Source organism: Folsomia candida, unplaced genomic scaffold (genome assembly GCF_002217175.1).
Source record: "Folsomia candida strain VU population unplaced genomic scaffold, ASM221717v1 Fcan01_Sc003, whole genome shotgun sequence".
Classification (NCBI taxonomy): domain Eukaryota; kingdom Metazoa; phylum Arthropoda; class Collembola; order Entomobryomorpha; family Isotomidae; genus Folsomia; species Folsomia candida.
Window position 1 is genome coordinate 1,915,667 of NW_019091195.1, and position 25,042 is coordinate 1,940,708.

Consider the following 25,042-nt stretch of genomic DNA (forward strand, 5'->3'; position numbering starts at 1 on the left):
CGGTTCCGAGTTTGAATTTCATGCTTGCAACGTATCCAAACAATATCCGATGTAAATTTGCATGGTGTGTGGTCGGAAATAGACGCCATCTTTTTCTGTGCAACATAGATACGAGTATATCAGAATTTTTTGCATGTTGTTTCGGCAATCAGCCCACTCTACGTATATAATGTTACATTTTTTTACGAAGCAGCTAATTATGAATTATGTTGCAAGTGTCTCGATATTATGATGAGATCATTTATTCACAACTTTTCCAAGCCTGTTATTGCACGGAGTAGTCTAAAATTATTGTTGCAGGTCACCTCATTTGCATAAATAAGTCTCACTATGCCCAATTTCGGCGATACGGGCTTTCCATGCAGAATAAGCTCTAATGCGTCAAAATATGCAAATGACGACACGCCGGAATAATTCCAGAGTATTGTTTTCCTTTATTTTTCGTAGGTGAAGCCATGTAAAAATTAATATATATATTTGTGGTAAAGATTTACGGCACACTCGTCGACTCCGTCATTTCATTTCGTCTTAATTTCGAAAACAAGTGTCGCTCACCCTGTCGGAATCCCTAATTATGAAATTACGACAAAAAAAATTATTCTGAACAAGCTCTGTACATCAAGAGTGTAAATATATTAATATTATCCTGAAATTGGGACGATGATGAATCAAAGTCGGAGACACAAAATTGAAAGAAATTTTATCTTTGTAATCGTAAATTCCTTGACAAGCTATCCTAATAAGTACTTCTTTGCGTCGAGTTTTTGTCAGGTTTTCTTGGCGATATGGTATACAGTAAAAATGTAAGGCATTGAGTACAAAGTGCAACATAAATTATGTATACATAACACAGACGCTATTTATACTGACTAATCCAAGTCAACATAACTTATTGTCGCATTGTGTTATTTGTATCTCATCATTTATATGATAATGAATTGCTTGCTATAGCGTCTTCAACGGCGATGATCTGCTTGAATTTGGATGGCTTTGTTGGCTTGCGTTACTTTTCGTGAAGATAAAAAATATCTAGCCTGTGCAGAATAATAAAAGTTGAAATATAATTTCTGAACATTATTTATATTTCCAACTTGACTTTGCTATTCAATTACTTTGGAAGGCATTTTATCCCACTCTGCCGAGATAAAGCTAGAAATACGTATGTACTTGGCATTAATTGCGATTTCTGAATCATAAACTGGTAGAATTATTTGTGTCTACACATTTTAACAAACACTATTTATTTATAACTTTTATATATAAACTGACTATTTATTCAAACAACCACATTGTGTAGCATTGGTTAATTGGATTTGGACGTAGGTGATTTTATTACGGATTCTGTCGATTTTTAGGAAGGACGAGTTGAATTTCTGAATTTGAATAGAGGAACAAGTTTGTAGTGCTGATGGACAATATCCTGCAATTTAATTGTACATGTAAGTAGGATAAATATTTTAGTGAATAATTGTGATATTATGTACATCGGGAGTAGAAAGAAGAGTAAGTGATTTTGCGTGCGTACCGCTCCAATCGCTGCACGTTTTTAAAACGACGCCACGTGGGACCCACTCAACTCCGGGGTCATAAGTATAGCTTGACAAGTCTTCCAAGTACACGATTCCTTCCTTCGGTGTATCACAGCGGTAGTGGGTGTGCAGGGTGCTCAGCTTGTGGTGTGTGGATGGATGAATTAGTGACCATGTTCTTATAACCACCTATTTTTTGTTAATTGAAATACTCACCAGCTCTTGCACCCTTTTGTTATCCCCACTTCCATTATTGTAAGTCACATGGAAGGAAAGTAGTAACACCACCACAAGGAGGAGTGACATGGTGTGACTCGTGTGCAGTGGAAATGTGACAAAGGTGACCATCATACAAACGAGTTTTTTGCATAACATACTTTATTGTACAGATACATACTTCTTATGCGTCATTAAATACATTCTCAAATCATGATCTCTAAATAAAGATGCCACAGCGTCTTACTAGTCGCCAAACATCGATCGTTTCCAAGTAGACCTCCCACCGGCTCCGTGCTCGACCGGTACGTGGAATTAGGGGCACCTATAAAATTGAAGGTACACACTGTACAAATATTGTACATGTGCAGCATATGGTACTCCAATCGTCAGAAGCTTGCATGATTACTATGATTACAGGTCTAATCTAATCCGAAGTCTGATGGTGATAGGTTGTGCTTAGGTGACCTAAGTGGCTGAGACAACTATGGCAGTATGAAGGTGATCCCATAGTTAAAAACAGTATTTTATCAATATTAAGGATTTATTGGCTTTAGTTATCAAAATCTTGTTGAGGCATCGACACTGTCTCAACTTTCCAGATTTATGTGTGGTGATATTTGTATAATTTTTCTACCATTTTGCTTGTTGTAAAGACTAGTATGTATGTATGTATGTATTGGTGGGGTGACGATCCTGCCATTGTTGGACAGGACCGTCAGCTGCGCAAGCACTAAAGGCTTATTGCAGTCTCCCCGTATACACCGCTTTACTGTGCTAAGTCATGACTCTCACGATTTACAGATCTACCTTGACCTACAAACCGCCCTGATCTGATTATGAATTGAATTAGATCGGGCAGAGACATAGTCACTATTTGCTCTGGTGGCAACTCATGCCTCCCAAAGAGTTCTGACCTTAGGGCACAATACTTGTCGCAGGACCCAAGAAAATGAAATACAGTCTCAGGGCCACGGCCACATAGGAAAGACTAGTACAAAATACAAAGATAAACCTAGTGAAGCTTGAAACATTTTAAACAGCTATAATAAAGTAGTGCTCGTATGCGTGTATGGGTAAACAGTGAAGGAGGAGGGAACGTGAGATTATTAATGAGGCAGTTTACCTTACCTGTTTGTTGTTGCAAATTTCTCAGAACTATACGTCATCAAAAAAAAACTAGAGTCGTGAAATGTTATTGTGCGTGATTTCGCATCTACCAATGAAGAAATGTGACAATATTGTAAAAATTCAACTAATTTAAAACCTTCACATTACATAAATTAAATTTGCAAGAAAGTTGGAAGACAAATGAAGCACAAGAACATATTAGGGAATCAGAGGACTCGCAATAAAAAAAATCTCACTTTGTTTATCATTGCTTTAATAACGTTCATTTTAATGTACATGTCCTTGATAAAAAATATTTCAAATTTCTTGCATTGAAGATTGACAAATGATAATTGATGATAATAATGATTGACAAATAAAATGTTCTTAAACAGAAAAATTGTAATTCCAAATGTAAAAACAAGTATAATCATAACTCTGTGAGTGGAACAGTTGAGTGTGGAGAGATAAAGCTTGGAGGTAATACTTTGAGTCACAACTGTACTATTAAACAATTATTTTATGCCTAAAGCACCATCAAGAAACCAGCGAGGTAACAGTGTGTTTAATTTTTTCTCTCCGATACGTTCAGTATTACATTCTATGGTAAACTTTCCATCCTGTATTCCAGATTTACTTTTGGAATATGAAAATTTCTTGACCACTGTCTGGTCGTTTTTTGGAAGTTGAAGTTTCATCCAGACCAAAACTTGATCAACAAAGTCATAGCAAAGATGTCGTGAAGATTTCATGGGTTCTCCTACTCTTGATCTAGTCCATAATTGTGCTTCATTCAGAAATTCGGTCTTGGCCAAGATATGATCTCCACTATTAACGTCTGCAAGACCTAATACAAATTTTGAAGCTGACAAGACCACAATATCTCCCCAATATTTGCGGAATTTGTCTAAAACCGTAAAATAATAAATGAAATTAAGTATAATTAATTATGAATGTATTAATTTCAGTTTGATATGGTTAAATACGCACCACTTTTTTCTCTGCTATTTAATGACTTCATACGAACAATGACATTGTCTCCCATGCTGCCCTCGTTAGCATCCGTGTACATCAAGAGTTGGTGTGAGGGGCGAGATCCGTACTGGAAAGGAATTAGCCCTACCGAATGCACCTTTTCATGTTCCTTCACAACTTCCGGGTTGGAGTGACCTGTCGCCATTTGCTGAAATCTCAATGCGCTATATGATCCAATATCTCCTCCTCGTTTAGTTGGTTTTGCATCCCACAAGAAGATCATGTCGTGAATCCGGATAGCATTAAAGGTCCACGCCTCTCTGCTAATTGGGGTCAGCAGTATGTCTCGCAACCGACCATCGCTACAGATAAAATCTGGTTTGGTTTGTGCAGTTTGAAAGTACCTACAAATGAGCACAATTATTTTAGATTAGTTTCGAAGACCAGAAATGAATCATGTATTTGAAATACAGTACCGATGATCAACGATCCATCTGTAAAAGTGCATAATTTTCATGTCCCTCGCCTTTTGGTAATTTTTGATCAAATTGTTTTTCCTGTTCATTTTGTAGTGGGCAGAGAGATTTGTCCCAACAAGATTATTAATGCTATTTCCCGACAATAATCTGAACGGCTTAACGTCCTGAGTTGCCAATAAGGTTTTGGGTTTACTTGATGTTGAAGGTTGGCCTTTGTTAGGCATGAAATACCCACACTTTTGCATGCCATTGAATGGATTGTCGGTTTTGAATTGATGGTCACCGCCCGTGTCGACAAGATCATTAACAAGATTTATGATAATCTTAGACGATTGTGGCACATTTGATGATGGATCTGGAGGTGGACACGTTGGATTGGAAAGCAAAATGTTCATTTGATTTTTATCCAGGCCAGTAATGTCAAACATTGTTTCAACAATATGCTTCATGTCTTTGTCGTCGGACATTTTATCTCTGTAATATTTATGTACAATAAATATACACATATAAATTCGCAAAACTCACGAAAATATTTATAATGTAATATGCAAAATACCAAAGATTTTCGGTATTGTGTGGCTTTTCTATCGCTGCCTTGCCCTACAAAATTATCGGCTGAATAATAAACTACACTTTAACTTTACTGTAAAATTTAACCGCAACAACCATTACAAATTTCATGCCGCCCGAGAAACTCGAACTTTACCCCAGTTAGTTAGAAGTACGTATGTACGCATTAAAATAATTTATCGACGACATAGGTTTTTTAAATTAAATTTCAGATAGGGAAAAATTTAAAAAAATTTAAATAATTTATGCAAAATGACTGGAAAATTAAGAAATCACGCATTTTGCATATGAAATACAATAACTTAACAAATATGCTTCGTGCATGCGATAAAAGAAATTCATACAAGCGACGCCAAACTCTTGAATGATCTAAACTTGCGATAAATAATCAAAACCGATACTTTGTTCTCTCTTTTTTTTCTTTCAACTACTTTATTTTGCTTTAATTGCATTTTCCTTTTACTTTGAATATTATTTGATTTCTTGAATCATTATTTTTTCCAAGTTGGATTTCATCATGTTAAATACTATAATTAATTTATATATCAGATCATGAAATAATCTTAACTTATCAAATGTTAACTTTAACTCGTTGCTTCTTAAAGATATAGTTCGCTCTAAATAGCACAGTCTTCCTTGCACAAGTCTCAAGTTCATTTTCTAGCGTTACGTACATATGTATATGACATTGACATTTCGTGACGTGTTTTAATTGATTGTCGTATATTTGGCACAACTTATTAAACTCGTAATAATTTCTGAGAGAACACATTTTGTTTCTGTAAATCGATCGGATGACTTAATTTCTTCCTTTCCCTATTTAGTGTACAAACTATATACAGTAAATTAATAATAATAAAATGTAGCATAATATAGATCTCGTTTCTCGTGTGTAGTAACAACCCCAAAGTAAAAAAAAAAGAATTGAGGTTGCTCAGTTAGAGTAAACTTCTTACTTACTGGCTCAGTTACAACAGTGAATATAAATTACATATTTAGCTAGAGGTACAGTGGTTGCTAAAATTCAGCTTTAGTTGAATCATGGAATTTTACCGACATCAAAATAAATTAGATAAGTAAATATAGTTCAGTTAGTGATGATGATGTCGTTTTTAGTTTGCAGGGACACAATGAAAAACGTAGTTTCGCCCACAATTGTTGTCCCAAAATTCGTTCTTCAAGCACTCATATCTGCAGGCGAACGCAAATTTGCACCCAATCCTGGTCCTGCTCGAGTCTACGGTTAAATTAAATTCGAAACGATCACTAAATCCGTCACACGAACCGGGGACATAAGTTGCCTGAATTTGGAAGAAAAATTATGTTAGAGATTTGATTTGATTTATGAGATTTCTATTGAATGAATTATGTAATGTAATAATTACAGGAATTTCCTCAAAGCTGTCCCAATCGTTGTAGGTATATCTAAGAAATACAGCTTTGTTAAAATCCAAATTCTTGACACGGACACATCCCTTGATTTGGTGGCTGTCGGTAAGGTAGCAGTTTTCCAGGAGCACCTAATTCGCATAAAAAGTCGTCGTGTAACTATTTTTGTTAATTTATGATGATGTTTTGTATGCATTTTATATCGTATGTTCGAACCTTTTGAGAATCCACACGATCAAAGAAATCTCCCATTTCAACGGGTTGATGGAAGGAAGGCAAAAGAGTCCTATCCAATTTATTAACCTTATTTCTTTTCTGCACAAAATCTTCTTCCCTTTGATCAATTGCATCTTGCAGGTCACTAAAAAATTATATTATGTATTTTAAAATTATATTTAAAATTCAGACATTTTATTTTTATCCCAGTTTATTTTACCTGAAGGCACTCTTTGGAACATTCGGTATTTCATCAAGAAATAATTTGACATCGACCAAGTCAAGTCCCAAGCAATCGGCAAATCTCACAATTTTCTTGTGTCCCGGTGTCCCAGGCGGAGTCTTATTCGTTTTAAGAGATGAGCTGCGAAGTCTTTTATTATTAGTGTCAGGCTCAGCTATCGTCGTCGCATCATCGTCTTGATCGACATTAAAATTATTATTGTGAGAGTTCGCATCATCATTACTGTTTCCATTCTGGTTAAGAAATTCTAAGCTCGAGGGTCTATTTAATTGGAGGGATTTGTTGCTTTGGTTTTGCTCTGAGGGGTGAGATTTGTCTTCTCCGTTTAATTTATGAAGGACCTCGACGTCATTTTTGTTACTACAATTATTAAGCTTGAGCGTCGTGGGTGTGGGTGGTTGCTCTGTTGGAGGAGGTTTGACTTTAGTGAGGGGGGTCATGACCACTCCGTTGCTGCTGTGATGGTCCTGCGGACTGAACCACTCCATCGTGTGTGGTTCCGTGGTGGTGGGGGCATGGAGAGAAAGCGTGTTCATCCCCCACCCCCACTCGCACAAGTCCCCATCTCCGCAGGGAGAGTGGAGCCCGACATCGGAAGAGGACGTTTCTACCACCTTCAGCCCATTGGTACCGTTGGAGTTGTGGGTTGTCGTCGGGCTCATCTTGCCGTCTGAAGGGGAAGTCGGAGCGTGGGAGTAAATCCGGTTTTGTAAAATGTAATGGTGATTGCTCGCCAGTCCACGGAACGTGAGTCGGTCAGTGTTGGGCACTGGAGATGAATAAGTTGTTATTATTTAAAATCTTGGACCAAGGATTTTCAAGTTCTAATGCACCCTGACTAAATTTGTGCCATTCCCTCTTACCAGTATTGTAATCTGGAAACATTATCATCATCACTTTGGATAAAATTCGGTCAAAAATTGACAGATGATTGGAATCACGCCACTACTATGACTTCCACCCGATAAGCGAGATTATACTTAACTAGTCTTGATAAAGACTAAATGCACACTAAAAGAAGAAGAATTACTTCGTCCCACAATCTCAACCAAGGAACCGGTACATGTGTATGTATGTAGCTAACTCGCTCCAGGTTAATATTTTTGGATACGACTTCCTCCTTCGTAATCAATCAATCGTTTACTAGCTCCTAAATATTTTACATGGTAAACTTCCCTGTTTTACCACTCCTACTAACAAATTGCTTAATTCATAATTAAATAAGTATGAATGAGATCTGGTAAATAATTACTAAATTGCCAAGTAAAAATGTGTTATGTGCAAAAAGATCTGGATGTGAAATGGAAGGAAGTTTCTCATCCTTTTCCAACCACTACCACTGTCAGACTAAGAAGTCAAATCTCTTGATGCCAATCTTTAGCTGCTTCTGTTGGCTTGAAATAAATCTCCAGAGCAGGCAAAACCTGGTCTCATCTTTTGACATTTCTGCTCTCTCCTTCTCTCTCGACAAGGTGGATGTGCATAAGCATCTAAGTACGTAAGTAGTGGATCATGGATGTAGTAATCAGTATACTAAATTACTATTTATTAGTAATATTTAATACTAAGAAGCATGCAAGACCGAAAATGGCATTGTGCTCCCTAAAGTTGTGCAGAATGACCTTAAACCATCTTGAGTTGTGAGGTTAATCTTTGCTAATTAAAATTTGTTTTTCTCCACTATCACTAATTCACCCTTAAGTATGTGTTGTATGCCAAACAAAAACTTGATTACCCTAAAACTATAGCTGGGATGAAATTAGCCTCTTTAGCACTAATTTATTTATACATCGTCCGGCTCATCTGCATATCTATCTACTTCTGTATGTACATTATGCACAAGTCCTAACTAAAAGTTGATAATTACCATAAAATGATTTTGACTTATCCACTACCACAGATAACCATCATCCGATACTACATAATATACCGTATGGAGGAATATCTGACACTCACCTTCTATATCTGAACCCGTACTACTGGGGATGAGCGAAGGTGCTGATGTGTGTTGAATCGAAGTAGCAGCTCCCCGATAAAATTTCATTACACACTAATTGCAGACACAAAATAAACATAGACACTGTTAAGCACAGTACGAAGTAGTAGCATTAGCAGTGCCACTTTCTACTAATGACATGCACTCAAGCCTCGTAATTTAATAACGACATAATGTTGGTCACTGACTGACCACTATAGCGTCAAGTTAAATACTATGCTGTTCCGATCTCGGTGGTGGGGAGCTGGTAGGACACTGCACTCTCTCTGACACTATCTCCTTCACTTAACTTTGCAAAGTGACATTTATTTAATTTAGTTGACTTGACACTGCCAGCAGATAAGTTCAATGTCTTGCGATGTTGGGCAATATGTGGAGGCGATTTTTATTATCAGATGGATAAAAGTGTTTGATTTCTCTGGCGTGACTCGGCGACTACTACTCGCGTTAACTGGAAGAGTAAGAGTGTGATAGCCGTGTTCTGTCGCAGTGCGAGAAAAAGGATTATAAAATAAAGTCAATCTCAGTCAGGCAGAAGAAGCAAAAGTTGAAAGTAATGCAATCCATGAATCCACACACTCGCCAGTCATTTAGTGAACGAGTGGATGTGGTACGAGTGAGACCAGTCTCAAGGAATGGTGGTTGTCTACTTATTAAACGCTACAAGAAGATGAGGCTTATAGGAGAGAAGAAGGGTTGAGAATGAAATACTTGTGCACCAAGTTATGTACGTATGTATGCATGCACGTTTTAGGTTGTACTTATGTACATAGGAGATGATGTTCTCTACTTACTGACTTACTATGTGCTTGGTTAAGAAAGAATGTGTGATGTTGAAGTTTTAAACTTTTAAAGCCTGTAGATACTTACATATCCATAAACTTTAACTCACTTGGCGTATGTACAAACTGTATGGCATGTTCTACCACGACGAGGTTTTCTATGTGACGGTATTCGAATGTGGGTATATGCAGGGTGTTCTAAAAATACATACTTTTAGGAATAATTGTGGCATGATATGAGATGACTATTATCTGATTTTCAATAGACTGCTCCACAAGTATTCTTAGCAGTTTACTCAAGTAAGTCACGGTTAAGACGGAAGGAAAGTAGGTACGATGCACGAGGAAACGGAATGAAATGCTTGGGAAACGGATAATGTGTTGTGTGAGTCATTCATATTTCTTGAAACAGGCGGATTGCCGGAATTCTTGGCGATATTTATAAAAGGACGATGAATACTGCGTTTGTTAAGAATTGTCAACTTTCAGGATTATTAAAATAGGGTGGAGACCCATAAAAGTATGCATAACTTGCGTCGTATTAAGATTAATGAATCCCAATCGTGATGCTGTGGATGGACGTGGTAAGAACACCCTGTTGATGCGAGGACATTCTCTTTTCCTTCCTTGAATAATAAATGAGCATGCACGGACTAAACATGCGTGTAATGTATGGCCTGACTTAATAAGGAAAATTGGTCGTATCATAAAACTAAGCCCAGCAAGAAAGTAGTACTCTTCTTACATATGTATCTTCAAAAGACTTGTTGTGGATGTAAAAATTCTCGCATTTAGATGAAGCAAGCGAAGAAAGTTGTTGCGTTCTGTTCTCTGTTGACGTGCCTAATAAGTTGACTCTCGTTTTGCCTCCTCCTCCTCCTTCGACGATTTATCTGCCGTTGTGGGAATGAAATGAAGCAAGTTGACGCCAGCCAGACTCTTGTTAATCGTTTAATCACTGATGATTGTAATATGTTTGGTGGTGGTGTAATGCTGGTTGGGCAGTCTTTAAGTAATGTATTACGGAATAGCTCCGAAATTATGGACTGTGCACGTGTGATCTTTCACATCTGTGGAGGCTATTGAAATTTATTTTGAATCAAAAGCTCGTTTAGTTAAATAGCTCGTGGAAAGAATGAGACAATGCACAGTGGGCCAGGAATTTAAAAAAAGTGGCCGTTAAGGCAGTGTCGCGATTTAACTTAACTAGTATGGCATCTTACCCGTTGTAACCAACATGACCCTGGTGTAAAATATTAAGGCACAGGTTCAAGCCAATCAGATAAACGAAGGGGTTAAAATATGTCTAATACATTACGGAGATAGGGATTTTACATCTTCTTACTTTGCCGCCCAACGCCGTGCATGTATGACTAACTACTGGCGCCATTAAGTAGGTAATAGTAGTGGGATGATACACTGCTGCGACCAGCTGCGACCATCAAGCTTTGTTCCGACCACACCCACTTTTATTCGTTAAAGTTAAAAAAGTCAAATTTAAGTTTACTTATTTTTACTTAAGTATGCTTTAAGTATACTAAATCATTGGACTTTCTCAGCAAACTGAGGTGGTAGCAGGAAAGTGTCTTGGCTTTAACAACCACACCCGCTATAGTAGAGGAATTTAAATTAAAAACATTTCTTGATGAGAGGCTTAATAGCCGATCTTGTAATGCTTAACAAAACAATATTAACAATTGAAATTCGGATTACTTTTCAAATTGTTGACCGATTTTCAAATTTTTGACTGTTTTGGAAACCTTAGGTCAATGGGCGAAATATTTATTTCCAGATTTTTAAATTCGACCACGCCCCCTCGAAATTAAGGTTGCAAGGTCAAAGAAATTGTAAAATATAATTAATGAATATCGCCAAATTTCAAAGACTAAAAATCGAACTGCAGATCGAAAAAATACCTCGAAACCGTGGGCACTACCTGCAATGTTCAAATGGTCATATGCCGCACCCCCAGTGGGTGAGGCCCTCGACGACTTTTCAATTTTAACGGAACCATGTCATGTGATATATCATTTTTCTCAGCTCGACAAGTGGGTTTCTACGAAGTACCTAAAATTGGGAAACCGCTCCCCTAGTGGGCGTGGTTCTCAGAAAATTCTCGATTTTAATAAAACCATGCGATGTGTTATGTCATGTTTCTCAGCTCCACGAGAGGATCTCGACAGAATAATTAAAATTTAAAAACCACACCCCCATTGGGTGTGACACTGCGATTTTTCAATTTTAATGAAGCCATGTCACGTTATATAGAATTTTGTCAGCTCTACTATTGCTCATGGCTTTTCTAAAGAAATTGCGTTCAAATTTGAAACGGGGCCGCTTATGACTCTTCTGCAGGGTACCAGTGAGATTTTTACTAAGGGCCGTATGCAAACCAGAAACCTACAGTGCAGACTTGATATAGCCCGAGTCAGACCATCGCGGTTATCACTCAATCTCACTTTTTGCCTGAAATTTTATCGTAAATGCATATAAAACAATTTAAAAATTTAAATTGATTATTCCAATTTAAAGATTAAAATTGTTTTTTCCAATTTAAATTCATATTCTTCAAACAGTATCAATTAGCAGCCCATGTAGCAAATTTCAGCTTGATTTACGATTTAAAAAATCAGCTCTATGTGACGATTTTGTAAAATATGTACTGGTCACCATTCTGGGTCCTTATCCTTTTTTACAAAACAAAAAAAGGAATATTGGCCAGTGCATACGGCACTATCTGCACATTCACACGATGGTGGTGGTGTGCGAACGCAAATGAGTTTAAGCGGTGAAAACCCCGATTTCTTTAGATCTGACAAAAGCAATAGGGGATCTCGACAGAATTATTAGAATTTTGAAACCACGCCCCCAGTGGGTGTGGCGTTCAGCGATTTTCTCCGATTTCAAATTTCAAGTTGTTTTCTCCGAGTTCAAATTTCTCCCACACCGAAATAGCACCACCTGTATTTTTGCGTTTCCATGCAGGCTCGTGTTTTCGGTTGTGGCGGTTTTGAGTTCATTTTCAGCTCAAATTTAAATTTGTCAAAAAGTTGTATGTTTTGTAATTTTAACGCTATATCGAAACCGAAAGAACTACAACATTTTTCCCAACAATTACTAAAAATAAAATTATAAAAATACGCTTCTAAAAATTTAAAACTTTGTATGCTACATATTTCGGAATTTTGAAAAATGCAACAAGGAATTGTGAAAAACTAAATTTTTTGAAAGTGGGTTTTTCTTAATTTACGTAATGAAATTCTAATTATTTTTCTTGGGTGATGTAAAAGTCCCTTCATTTAGTTAAGAGAAATGATGACACGACATGACATGGTTTAATTAAAATAGAAAAGTCGGTGAACGCTGATTTTAGGTATACCTTCCAAACCCCCTTGTCGAGCTGAGAAAAATGATATAACACTTGGCATGGTTTTATTAAAATCGAAAGTTTTCTGAGAAACACACCCACTGGGGGTGCGGTTTCCCAATTTTAGGTATTCCGTCGAAACCCCCTCGTCGTGCTGAGAAAAATGATATATTGCATGACATGGTTTCGTTAAAATCGACAATTTGCTTAGAGCCACACCCACTGGGGGTGTGGTGTCAAGATTTTAATGATTCTGTAGAGATCCCCTCGTGGAGCTGAGAAAAATGATATATCATACGATATAGTTTCGTTGAAATCGAAAAGTCGCCGAGAGCCACACCCACTGGGGGTGTGGCAGGTGACTATTAAAAATTTCCTCATATAATATATGCTTTAGGTTATTGTTGCACACCAAAATCTAATTTTTATTTCTTCAAATTCGGCTGATATATATTTTTGGCCAAAATTTATTAAATCTGGCCCACATTGCAATGGAGAGATATTATTAGTGCTGGGTAAAGCCTAGTACTCAGGACGAATGTTCACGCGGAATTTCATCGTGCTTAAATTCTGTTAAATTTTTCGCTGGAGAGAAATTCGTAATCGGGCAGAAAATACCACTATTCCACGTATATTTCGCTCAATTTTCACTCGTAGGTACTCAGGTCATTTGAACTGAAAAACAGGTTTCATTTTGCCCCATTTTAAATTAACCGCCTTGCCATTGAGTTGAAACTGAGATTTTGAGGTTGCTCCGCCCTCTTATTTTGAACTCAGAGGGCCGCGAGTCACTTTCCGCTCACATTTCACGTGAAAGAATTGCCTCGATTTAACGGAAACTTTGAGCTTACATTGAGCGTAAACTGCTCGCGCGGAAAATTCCGCACAAGTTTCACGCGAAGACCTGAGTACCACTCGGGCTTAAATTGAGCAGAATTTCTGCAAAAGTCGTTTTCCGCGCGTAAAGTCCATCGTGAGTACTAAGCTTAATACATGAATACACATACCTACGCAATATGTTTGTACAAATGTATGGAGAAAAAAAGAGATTGACAAACAATAAATAAATTAATTTAACGGCACAGTAAAATGAAAATAAATAATCGACTGTGTGCATACGTGACTATGCGATTGTACATAAAGCCATACTTATCAACAGGACAATAATAAAAGGAGAAATAAGTAAACAAGCTTATATAAATTAATGATCGTTAATAAAAAGAAGAAGAACATTCAAACGCATTCATAGGTTCCAAATTCCAGTTCATAATTGGAAGATAATTGGGATTCGTGTCTACATAATTTTTTAGTAAAATTGGTCGGCGTGAATTGATTGGCAGGACAAGAGTTGAATATGTATTGGCGAAATAAGTAATTATAATGGATACGACTACGTTATGCATACTAAAATAAGACTAAGGTACCAGCCACTGGATATATATTTTACGTATGTATGTATGGACGACGTAAGTGTATTTATATACGACATTATTCTAGACTGTCGCAGATTTATTTACATGTACAACAAACCAATCCTGTCCTAGTCAATAATATTGCACAACATTTGGTGCTTGATGTCACGTATCCAAAAATTCCAAATTGAATGAAATATGACGAGGATAAATTGATAAGTTTTATCCTAATAATGAAATATTGGTAACTTGATGAATTTGGTGGAATGACCAGTAACTCGTGGTTTTTTTCAGCGTTTAGCTCTGTCAATCTTTTGTCGACATGCGGGTTAAATGTGCGATCCAGAATCAATCACTTTTGTGATGCGTTTTATAATATAATGAAGATGATGATACATATAATGATTGATTTTGCTGTTTTTTGAGGAGGAGATAATCAAAGCATTCATTCGGTAATATGTCAATTATTCATCAAGAGAAGAATAGCGTCAGCGTCTGGAAAACATGTACTCAATCCATTAAAACCATTCATATGTATTTGTGTTGTGCATCCATACATATTAAAATGTGTGTGTGTGTATAATGGCAAACGACCAGAAATGAAATAAAAAACGGTGTTTTATTGCTTTCTTCTTCTTGTCCTAGGACAAATAAGAAACATAAAATTCTCGCGATTCTCTGGCGAATTAAAAATAACTTTGACTTTGGTGATCAGGTCAAAGCAGAGTTTATTCTGCTTCGTTGCTCGGTTAAATAGAGGTTGATTTTTCAACGTTGCGATGTTTCCGGTGTATTTAGAGACACGTTTTAAAATCAATCATTTGATTTCAACCCCGCAACAGCAACTTCCTTTTACATTCAACTACGCCAAGTATGATGAATTATGGAATTCTGGAATTAGGAAATACATATGTAAGTATGTAACAAATCTAAATATGAGGAACACAAGCTAAATGAGATCAAATTGTAAGATTTGATAACTTGCAACCCAAGATAACCTACGTTGACAAGCAAAAAATAGTCACAAAAAATTAATGATGGATATTTCTATCAACAACATATTTGCTTATTTACCACGCTATGCCACGCCATTCGGTCATGCTATTCACCACAAAGGGGAACGTTCTTTATTGTACGTTCCCGTTTAGCAATTATTTAATTGAACGAAAAAATACCCACTTGGACTTACCTACTACTATATATCTTTAAATACTTATGCACACAATGCAGGCATATATTTTATGTCTTTTTATACCTACTCTCATTCCACAAATAGAGCAAGAAAGAACAGATCTTTCCATAGAGTTGTGCAGATACTTACGTGCATATATTCTGTGTAAGCACTTATCTACATACATATGTATATATAGTTCTTGTACCTTGTCATCTGTGGACGAATGACGTATAAATCAAGACGTGTGCACTGCACAGAAACGTCATCCATCCAACGCCAAGTACGAAAAACCATACACCACCCCAACCAAGTGTTCGTTCATTAATCAGGTCGGCAGGTTCGATTGCCAAAACAGATTTGGTACAGGATTCAGCTTCTCGTCAGAGTTAGCAAAAAATATCCATAATTCTCGATCACTCTCTCTCTCGTATCTCTGTTTAGTACCTAATAATTAGTCTTTACTTGTATCGCCGCCGCCGTCTCCAGCAGAAATTTTGTCAAACCAGTTTTGATTGGTTATTTGCGCGTGTACAGTAAAATATCATGACCGGCATGCGTGAAAATGTAATGGCATGCTGAAAGGGCCTTGATTTACCTTGAGTGGCACGAAAGGGTGAAGGCGTCATAGTCTTACCATCATCATGAGGACAAATATTTCATCATCATGATGGAAAACCGATTGGTTATGTCGATGATTAATAATGGTGGATGAATTGAATGTGGACACAATCCATTCAGGTTTACCAACGTCTTAGATTTAGTGCATTGATTGATTGAATGATTAAATATTGATTGTTTAATTTACAAACTCCAGTTTCGCAAGGACATGAAGCATTGTATATAAATAAATATGCAATGAATATTAAAACTACTTATGCATGCATGTAACTGGGCGGAGAGAGTGTTGTTGAAAATAGAGAATTAATTTAAAAACTAACCATTAACGATTTTATTATGTTGATTTGCTTCCATTAATCTGTAATTTGGGGTCAAAGATACCAAATTCTACTGGAATAAATAAATTAAGGTCACCTTCCTTTATACTCAAGATTTGACATTTTGACCTCGAGCGGCAACTGCGTGAATGGTCAAAGATTATATTTGTTTGCAGTGTTGCTGAAAGTTAAATAAAGAGTTCCAGTGTTTTTTTATGCATTATTTATTAGTGGGTAGTAAAATTTGCGCTGTGTTCTGGTCGGTCGTTGCTTCAACAGATGCAAAACTTGCAAACATAGTAATAATCTGAGCAATTCATGTCACTCGCAGGCTTAATGTGCAGCAACGTAGAATTATTGTGCATAACTTGACAAATTGCTTTAATTGAATCTGCATTAGAGTGACAAGTGACTTTAAACTCTGCTGATGTCCACGATCTTGACACAGTTTTAGTCGGGTTTCAAGCGAAAGTGGTCAATTTATTTATTTACATGACAAAAAGATGTATAATACAAGTAAAGAGTTCAAGTAAAATAAGTTTGAGGCAGGTTTATGTCCACATTCGTATGTACATTATGATTAGTTTAAGGAACTACTTGGAATTCATGACATAATAATTTATATATGTATTACTAATAACAGGGGATGGAACATACATTACTCGGCCTTGTCCAAAGACAGCAGTAATTCAATGATATTGGTCACATTACATGTTTACCTTGCAGCTTCGTCGTCCTTACTGAACCCTGAACCAGACAACCAAGAAACAGCGTCAAAGAGAGCTTTTTAATAGATTCATAAACCAAGGAATGAAAATTATCCACTTTGAATGAAATTGATAACCATGCTGAATTGTATAACTTTGTCATTACATGTATAATTTTAAACTTGTTAAATAACGTCATTCATTCCTTTGTGAAAGAAACGGATTGAGTTTGAATGAAATGGGCGGATGATTCATAAAATAAATATGCATAATCTCCAGTTTAAATCTTTGTTATCCATGTGTGACAGATATTTATGGATTTGTGAATGCGCGTGTAATCCCAAGTTTCGATAATAACAATCTACTTGACAAATGCCACGGCACCAAGATCCATCAATTTCTGCAATTAAATTGTTATTAAAACTTGATCTTCCAACAGGTAAATCAGGAGCAATAATATCATGCATGCAATTTGCACCGAACTGATACAAAATTTTCGTTCTTGGATTTAAACTGCACACACGAGTTTTGTCATGTGCATGCATATCACACAAACAACAAAATGATCAAAATTATTGACTTCTTATAACATAGCGTAACTCCCAATTTTTGCTATGTGTGTGTATGTAAGGATTTCATGAAAAACCGGTTGCATTATTACTCCTATTATGCATATATAGAAGAATCGACCTTCACTTGCTTCTGCTAAGGTTAAGGTGTACATAATAGCTTTGTATACCTTACGACAACCAAAGCTGGTCTGGAGGCTCAAATTTCAATATCAAGTCAACAATTATTGCCCAACAGATATTTTTTGTCAAAGAGAGTCAGAGATCGAGAGTACAGAGAATTCTTAACTCCATCTGCTTCTCGTGGCACGAAGAAGCATTTTATTATTTTTCACTATTGTTTGTTATCACATATTTCCAACCCCACAAGTTTAAGAATGGAGAACCCAAGTTTTCAAAATGACGATGACGAACCTTCACCTCCAACCACACCTCCACCACCAGTGGAAGAGGAACACATTGAGAAAAAGAAGAAGAAAAAGAACTCGGTCGTGTTCATGGTGAGCGAAGACGAAGTAATTACGGATGGTCCCACAGCCAACGGGGACGGAACAGCGTCGTCACCACAAAGGAAAATTACCCCGGCGATTATTCAAATGCAGCCTGGACTTAACCTTAGCCCACTGATGGACTTGGTAGGGAACACGCTCAGTTTTCACCTAACCACGAAATGTAAGTTGCTACATATGTATTTATGCAACTAAAGTATGCACAAATCTTGAAATGTGTCCACATTGTAGTCCTGGCATGCTGTCCTCAAATGGCGTTGACTCCAGTTCAGTTTACGACAGAAACGTTCAACGCGGAGACAAATGTGGTTTCTTCTGAAAATAATGCAACTTCAGCATCGCCAACAATGGCCGGATGTCAAATACGCTGTCGGGCAGCGAAACGATTGAATTGGTGTCTTTGCTGCTGTATGGGATCTGTCAACTCGCAAGTCGTCACAGTGGCAAAGGGTGATTCTCCCGATGACGTTTTAAGTTTCGTCTATAGTCCACACATCTGGTGCCCTGCATCGAATAACGTATGTGTCACAATGATTTGGTATGAAAGATGAAATATTGAGGCAGTATTTTAACCACGAATTATTTTCAGGAAAGATTGGTGGACATTTTCCTTCCAGGAATGAACGAACCGTTGGGTTGGATTGAGGCAGGACGGGATATTGGCTCGGGATCACGAATCAGTTGTGGGCTAACGAAAGAGGCTTTTATTACGAGACAAGTCCATGAAAAAGGAAGCCCTCGAAGTTTCAAGGTTCGAAATTTCTTATTAAATTTAGAAAAAAATAATTGTAGTATACATTTTGATTTGATTTCGACTATCAAGATTGAAAACTCTGTCGGACTTGAGGTTGCAAATGGAAAAGTGACCACATCAGCGTGGATGGGAAGTCTGGGACTTACTCGATGGACAGGCTTTCAGTTCAATTTTGTGCCATCGGAAGTGGACACGTTGCCTCATCCAACGAGAGCCGTATTGCTGGTGGCGTTTATGCTCTGGGTAATTAAACATGATCATCAAGCAGTGCTGTGTATTTATGAGCTGTTGTAATTTGTGAATTAATGATTTTACAGGTAATTGATGCCAGAGAAAAGAAACAGTGGCAGTACATTTGGTCAATTATATTCGTGTTGTTCCTTCTCTTGTGTTTTTTCCTGATTCAGTTTTACGGTCCAAAAGAATAAGATCAATGCAAATATGTATGTACCAGAAATATGAGCTGGTTTTATTTTTCAGACATTATTTTAGTTATAAATATAGTTTAGGGCGTGTTCAAAATAAATTTGTATCTATCAATTATTGGGCGTGTGAATGTTTTAGCCCTTTTCATAAGAATAAATGGCTGACTATGAATAATATTTACTACCCAAAAACAAGTCGGTTGGTTTTATTTATTTTATTCACGACAAGAAATATCAATGTACGAATATCTGAAATTCCATCAAAGCTTCTCGACTAACTTTTTACAATCGGGTGGAGATTGATTAATTTTTTTCCACATAGCTAATCAAATTTTTCTGTTCTTGTAGCTTTCGCCACTGTTGAATTTCTGGAATTTGCAGGACAGATTCTTTAAGCTGTCGCAGTTTTGGAAATTCGTCCAAGCAATTAGGGTCCACCATGTCCTCAGCGATGTCAAGAAAATTTACTATGCCAAGTATCAACATTAACAACTGACCATAATAATACATCAGTATATGATTATGTACTGGTAAGTATTACCCAAAACAAAGTCACCATATGTCAAATTTGGGCCAGCAATCCATTCTCCAGCACTCATTTCCAACAAAGAATTGAACTTTTTGAAATAGAGTGGTAAAAACATTGTCCGGAAGTCTTCCAGCATTTTTGTTTTTTCATTCGACTCTGGGGCACCTCGTAAATCGCGAAACACTTTTAGAAATCATAAAATAGCATGGATTAATTATCTCTTAGCCTTCAAGTTATCTATTAAATGTGTCACATGAAAATATAAATCAGACCTGTATGACATACGATGTCTGGCGTCTGGCTTTTAAAAGCTTTACCCTCGTATTCAACCGCCCCTGATTTACACATCATTTTAGAACTTAAAAAATTTGCGAATATGAATAGTTAACTTACGCGTCCTTAGATCATACACAAGATCAGAAATTTCTTCAGCTCTTGCCTCCTCCATTTCTGTTTCTCCATTAAAACCACACTTTTTCGCGAGGAATCGGAGAACACAAAGCGGTTGGGTTAGAACAAAGTCATCACCAAGGCAGAGAATTGGGAGCTGGCCGACAAACTGCTTTTTCAAACCTGTTGTTTTAGAAAAGTTACTTAGTGCTGCTGATTAAACTTCAAAAACCGAAATTCAAAATAATGCAATAGTTTATTTACCAAGCGCTGCAGCCGTGTCACTGGCGGATGTTCTTCGCTTCATGATGTTCTCAAAGGTATTTTTTTTCTTAGTCATCCAAGCGGTTAATGCTATGCGATCGTCCGTAAAACCTGACGATTTACGGACGTTAGTTATTAGATGTAATTAAGTTTATCTTGCTTTACAAGGGCTTTGTATATATATGCAATATTTAGTAATAAAGTAATTGTACCTATTCCAGCAATCGTGAGCATCCAACGAATAGGTTCAGCTAAGCCTAAAGTGAGAGTTATGATTAATTAATTGCAGGTACATAAATTTGATGTGATCAGTTAAACAATCAAATCGAACCTCGGATGTCAAAGTACACCAGTCTTACGTCCTGCATGGTTTTGTATGTAGTTGGATACTTGCGACAAAGAATACGAGATTTTGCACAACTGGAAAGATTGTATGAGGGATTGGATTGCCAAATTTTTTAAATGCAAAACCAAGGACTCCGAAGGAATATCGGCTCAACTTGGTTTTAGGACAAAATGTGGAGTGAAAGAGGAGAAAGCTAGAGGAAGACAGCGTTATTGAGCTGGCGATGCCAGTGCTTTTATACCTCAAGAAAGACCAAGTTGAGAAATACCATACAAATGTTGCTTTCACTATTTTGCCTAATTTGATTGTTTACTAGTTGCAATTGTGTCAGGTCATTCTAGAAGCTGCAACCTTTGCTGGATTGTTGTGTTATGATGCGCGATATTATAATGATTACTTTGCGAAATTACGAAGAAAGAACAAAATACTGCGTGTGCCAATATATGTACTGTCCAAAATAATATTGTTATGCTCCTCGAGCTCCTCTCAATATGTGCACACGTCAATCATAAAGACCAGTAAATACCATGTAAGCATGGTCATCTTTGTTTGCTCTTGTAACCCGTATTACAAAATGAGCCAAAAAATCAATTCGTTGCGTGTAAATACCAGACTAAATTTCATAATAGTACCGACCGACCATGTGTGTACATATTTACTTCGTAGTTGATCATTTGCAAGCACACTTTTTATGCTATGCATTATTAGCAGGTTTACTTTCCAGCCCATTATTTATTCAAAATTTTCACAAATCAATTAGAAATTAATCAGTACAAAGGAGTGACGCACAATCCTAAGAAGTAACTAATTTTATTTTTTTAATGCAAAAACAACGCAACCAGGAAAGTTAGCGAAAGTCATAATAAAACATGACGAAAGAGAGTTAAATACATACTACAATTTAGAAATGAGTTTCCCAAACTTGTGGAATCCAACGTAATTCTGCTTCTATAATATTTTTCAATTCATTGAAATCAGGTCTCAATTCAGGATCAATCTTCCAGCATTTCATAAGAATTTTGTTATATCTACAAGTAGAAACATGTTTATATAACTTTATTGATACTTTATGCCCAAGTAAGCACGGTATCAATCTGCATTTGTACATACATTTCATATTTACACAATGTTGGTCTCTCAAGACGTTGCCCATTCTTCAAAATTTTGATAAACTCTGATGTCCACTCGAATTCCGGCCATGGTATTTCGCCCAGTGTGAATATTTCCCAGAGAAGGCAACCATACGACCAAACGTCAGACTTTTTCGAGAATTTTAGGTAAGACAGAGATTCGTAAGCCATCCAACGATAAGGGAGTGCCTAAGGAAGTAATCTGCGCCATGATCTTGTCTCCACAAATTTTAACCCAGTATAACCTACTCACCGTTAGTTTTGTCTTAGCATACGTCTGATAAGCATACAGTCTATACGACATCCCGAAATCTGATATTTTACAAATGAGCTTCCTAGTCAGGACAATATTCCGTGCAGCAATATCACCATGTACCACCTGGATTGGTCATACATAATTTAAAAATATGATTAGCGTCCCCACTTACGGTTTACAATGGTTTAGATACTGGCTAAATTGGTGTACCTTGCGATTACTGAGAAAAGCCATACCATTGGCAATTTGCCAAGACCAAACCAAAAAGACGTTTTGCAGGGGTTCTGGATTTGCAGGTGGTTCCAATTCACGCAGATGACTCTCAAGACTGCCTTCATCGCAAAGTTCGGTGATAATTCCCATTTTAGTTTCTGATAAAGATATACGTATTCATGAAAGATTGTGTTATCGAAATATATTTAATTTATGCTTACTAATTTTTGATACTCCAATCAATTGCACGAGGAAATCGTGTTTTCCTAAAACTTGCATCGTTTTCAGTTCAGAAATTAAGGACTTGAAATAATCTGAGTCAAAGTCATCCTTCATCACTTTGATGGCTACGTTTTTCTTGTGTCGAATAAATGGGAACGTTCTAACCGTTCCTTGATATACTTCTGCAAAATTTCCTTCTCCCAGCTTACTTCCTGAATGTAAAGGATAAATCCAGGCCGTTACAATTTTTTACTATTGATTAGAACCAGAGCAAATGTAATGTACAAATGAAAATATGTCAAAATACCGATTCTCAGTCTCCACGCAGGGATAAGAATCGAGTCTATAAACGTTTTAAAACTCTTGTTTAAAGCAACTAATTGAAAGAAACTGGGAGACTTTTTCTCATCATAATTGACATTGATCTGAAAGTAAGGTACAAATTCTCCTAGGGGCATATTGGCCTCTAAATCGATATAAGTAATCCACCGAAGTACTTGAGCTAGTTGAAATTGAAGAAGAAAACTTATCGGAAGTAATGTAAAATCGGAAATTGTTCGCTCGGATCTGTTGATAAGTTGGAGCCCGTTCTCTTTATATATCATTGCGACCAAAATGCATCTCAAGGACATGACGAGTACAATTTTGATGTAATAGTACAGAGTGAGAACTTTGATGGATTTCTGATTTAAAAAATTATATCAGTAGATGGCAAAAAATTTGTAAGATATACAAACAATCAGTTAGTAAAACTTGCCTTTCTAACTCCAAACATTAATAGGATAGTGTTCAGCCCTACCAGCCAAGAGATACCGACCAATCCAACGAGAGCAATTGCATATACTACATCTGAACATAACATTTGATAACACCAATTATATATCAAAACGGAGATCAGGTTTTTAAATACCATTAACCATTCCATAATATAGAAGAGGTATCGCCTTCCTTTTATTGTAATATATGGTTTGAAATATCAAGAAAGTCTAAATATTGGTGCATATATAGATAATTATGTACACACATATCATCCAATGTTTTCTCAAATTGAGGTAAAGTACTAGGTTGAAGATGACTTGAACTATTAACAGATTCTGCAACGGTATACCAAAAAGGGTCCAATAATTTTGTGCATAAACTCGGTGCATGTGGTTTACTCGAATGTCCTCATAAGTCAAGTCCTCTGCCTGCTCAATCACAGCCTGGGATCCTAAATTTGTGAACAAAATGTAAACCAAATCTAAAATCAAGAACGGTACAGGGTCCGCTGGGATGTTGACCAGTAACATTGACTTTATCCGAAAACAAGACATAATTATGGACAAGTAGATTAGTCGCCATTTGAGGTAGCATTTGGCCTGTAAGTAAATATTTATAATCTGAAATTATTAATGTGTATATTTGAATACGAAGATTAGGCTACCCTTTTATTCCTTCTGTTGATGATGGAGTTTAATACAACCCCAAATAGACACAAGTACATTGGAACAGTAAAAATGATGTATTTTCTACTTGACAAATCTTGCTCAAATGTTCCATCCATGTATGATTCAATATCCAGAGAAATTGTAATAGCTCCCATGATGATCTAGAGAATTTTATACATGATATTCTTTCTACAATAATGGTACGACTTATCTGTGAGATTTAGTGATAAGTATGCACCGGATGGATGTATCTGTCCAGATAAGCAAAATCCTTTAAGAAAAATCTATCCATGATTGTCAAGTATAATTATGATGCTATTTTAGCAAGGCCAATTTGCACAATAATCGAAAAATTACACTGTCCATACTATATATACTCATGCGTATGAAAGCGAAAAGTGTGTTTTATTTTTGTTTTATGTGGTTTTGCGGCAGAATTTCCAAATGTGACTTTCATCTATTTTTAGTTGAAATCCAGTAATTTCTGGAATTTTAAATGAACCGTTGCTAATAATCAGACAGGTGTGTAGCATAACATCAGGTTTCGGACATATACGCCTGAACAAAAACAAAAGGTCGTAACAAGAAAATACTTAATTCCAGTCAAAACGGACGAGACAAGCACGCACAATGCCTGCATGTTTTACGCAAAGGTCATGAAAGATGAAATATTGTGCCAGGATTGGGAAATGCTGGGAAAAACATGAATCCGCTGAAAGTTAATACATATGTATAATTGATTGATTATTATTCGCAACCTACCCTTTCCATTAGAATAATTTATATGAATCAAGTTTTGCAAAACATCAATGTGTATGTAATACATTTGTTGTTCAGTTTCTCATTAGTTCAGATCTTTGCCCTCGCAATGTTTGAAACCTTGTGATGGTTTGCTGACATAAAACTG

The 25,042-nt window shown here is 36.6% G+C and overlaps 5 protein-coding genes and 3 long non-coding RNA genes across 11 annotated transcripts; 2 read left to right on the forward strand and 6 right to left on the reverse strand.

Annotated features, from left to right (window-relative positions):
- Positions 1–389: 389 nt before the first annotated feature.
- Positions 390–1,869, reverse strand: LOC110847083. Of its 2 annotated transcripts, XR_002547611.2 has the most exons (4): positions 1,746–1,869; positions 1,526–1,670; positions 1,113–1,420; positions 390–1,034 (listed from the first exon to the last, which is right to left on the reverse strand). It is a non-coding gene; the product is annotated as an uncharacterized LOC110847083 (long non-coding RNA). The 2 variants fall into 2 exon arrangements; XR_002547610.2 differs by having other exon boundaries at positions 390–1,420; positions 1,746–1,864.
- Positions 1,670–3,264, forward strand: LOC118435122. The gene is made up of 3 exons (XR_004834521.1): positions 1,670–1,869; positions 1,976–2,084; positions 2,166–3,264. It is a non-coding gene; the product is annotated as an uncharacterized LOC118435122 (long non-coding RNA).
- Positions 3,124–4,991, reverse strand: LOC110846282. 2 transcript variants are annotated; one of them, XM_022092977.2, is made up of 4 exons: positions 4,866–4,991; positions 4,307–4,783; positions 3,846–4,234; positions 3,124–3,762 (listed from the first exon to the last, which is right to left on the reverse strand). In XM_022092977.2, the coding sequence occupies exons 2-4, from the start codon at positions 4,774–4,776 to the stop codon at positions 3,371–3,373; spliced, it is 1,251 nt and encodes a 416-aa protein (XP_021948669.1). In that variant the 5' UTR covers positions 4,777–4,783; positions 4,866–4,991; the 3' UTR covers positions 3,124–3,370. The 2 variants fall into 2 exon arrangements, with proteins under 2 accessions (XP_021948669.1, XP_021948668.1); XM_022092976.2 differs by having other exon boundaries at positions 4,307–4,954.
- A 300-nt stretch (positions 4,992–5,291) lies between these two features.
- Positions 5,292–9,378, reverse strand: LOC110847467 (glycogen-binding subunit 76A). 2 transcript variants are annotated; one of them, XM_022094416.2, is made up of 5 exons: positions 8,685–9,378; positions 6,705–7,497; positions 6,485–6,629; positions 6,265–6,399; positions 5,292–6,180 (listed from the first exon to the last, which is right to left on the reverse strand). In XM_022094416.2, exons 1-5 carry the CDS (start codon positions 8,770–8,772, stop codon positions 5,992–5,994), a joined length of 1,350 nt encoding a protein of 449 aa, XP_021950108.1. In that variant the 5' UTR covers positions 8,773–9,378; the 3' UTR covers positions 5,292–5,991. The 2 variants fall into 2 exon arrangements, with proteins under 2 accessions (XP_021950108.1, XP_021950109.1); XM_022094417.2 differs by lacking the exon at positions 8,685–9,378 and adding an exon at positions 7,592–8,093.
- A 5,507-nt stretch (positions 9,379–14,885) lies between these two features.
- LOC118435053 lies at positions 14,886–15,594 on the reverse strand. The gene is made up of 2 exons (XR_004834456.1): positions 15,360–15,594; positions 14,886–15,176 (listed from the first exon to the last, which is right to left on the reverse strand). It is a non-coding gene; the product is annotated as an uncharacterized LOC118435053 (long non-coding RNA).
- A 2,237-nt stretch (positions 15,595–17,831) lies between these two features.
- On the forward strand, positions 17,832–19,550 carry LOC110846470. The gene is made up of 5 exons (XM_022093238.2): positions 17,832–18,342; positions 18,411–18,697; positions 18,769–18,930; positions 19,003–19,176; positions 19,251–19,550. The coding sequence occupies exons 1-5, from the start codon at positions 18,048–18,050 to the stop codon at positions 19,359–19,361; spliced, it is 1,029 nt and encodes a 342-aa protein (XP_021948930.1). The 5' UTR covers positions 17,832–18,047; the 3' UTR covers positions 19,362–19,550.
- A 4-nt stretch (positions 19,551–19,554) lies between these two features.
- LOC110846472 (glutathione S-transferase 2) lies at positions 19,555–21,239 on the reverse strand. Its single transcript, XM_022093239.2, has 7 exons — positions 20,873–21,239; positions 20,754–20,798; positions 20,542–20,652; positions 20,281–20,460; positions 20,160–20,222; positions 19,900–20,070; positions 19,555–19,825 (listed from the first exon to the last, which is right to left on the reverse strand). Exons 1-7 carry the CDS (start codon positions 20,907–20,909, stop codon positions 19,662–19,664), a joined length of 771 nt encoding a protein of 256 aa, XP_021948931.2. The 5' UTR covers positions 20,910–21,239; the 3' UTR covers positions 19,555–19,661.
- A 362-nt stretch (positions 21,240–21,601) lies between these two features.
- Positions 21,602–24,523, reverse strand: LOC110845715 (megakaryocyte-associated tyrosine-protein kinase). Its single transcript, XM_022092194.2, has 11 exons — positions 24,374–24,523; positions 24,132–24,296; positions 23,770–24,066; positions 23,619–23,694; positions 23,466–23,557; positions 23,016–23,391; positions 22,708–22,920; positions 22,484–22,644; positions 22,271–22,396; positions 21,998–22,206; positions 21,602–21,915 (listed from the first exon to the last, which is right to left on the reverse strand). Exons 1-11 carry the CDS (start codon positions 24,425–24,427, stop codon positions 21,789–21,791), a joined length of 1,896 nt encoding a protein of 631 aa, XP_021947886.2. The 5' UTR covers positions 24,428–24,523; the 3' UTR covers positions 21,602–21,788.
- Between the last annotated feature and the right edge of the window lie 519 nt (positions 24,524–25,042).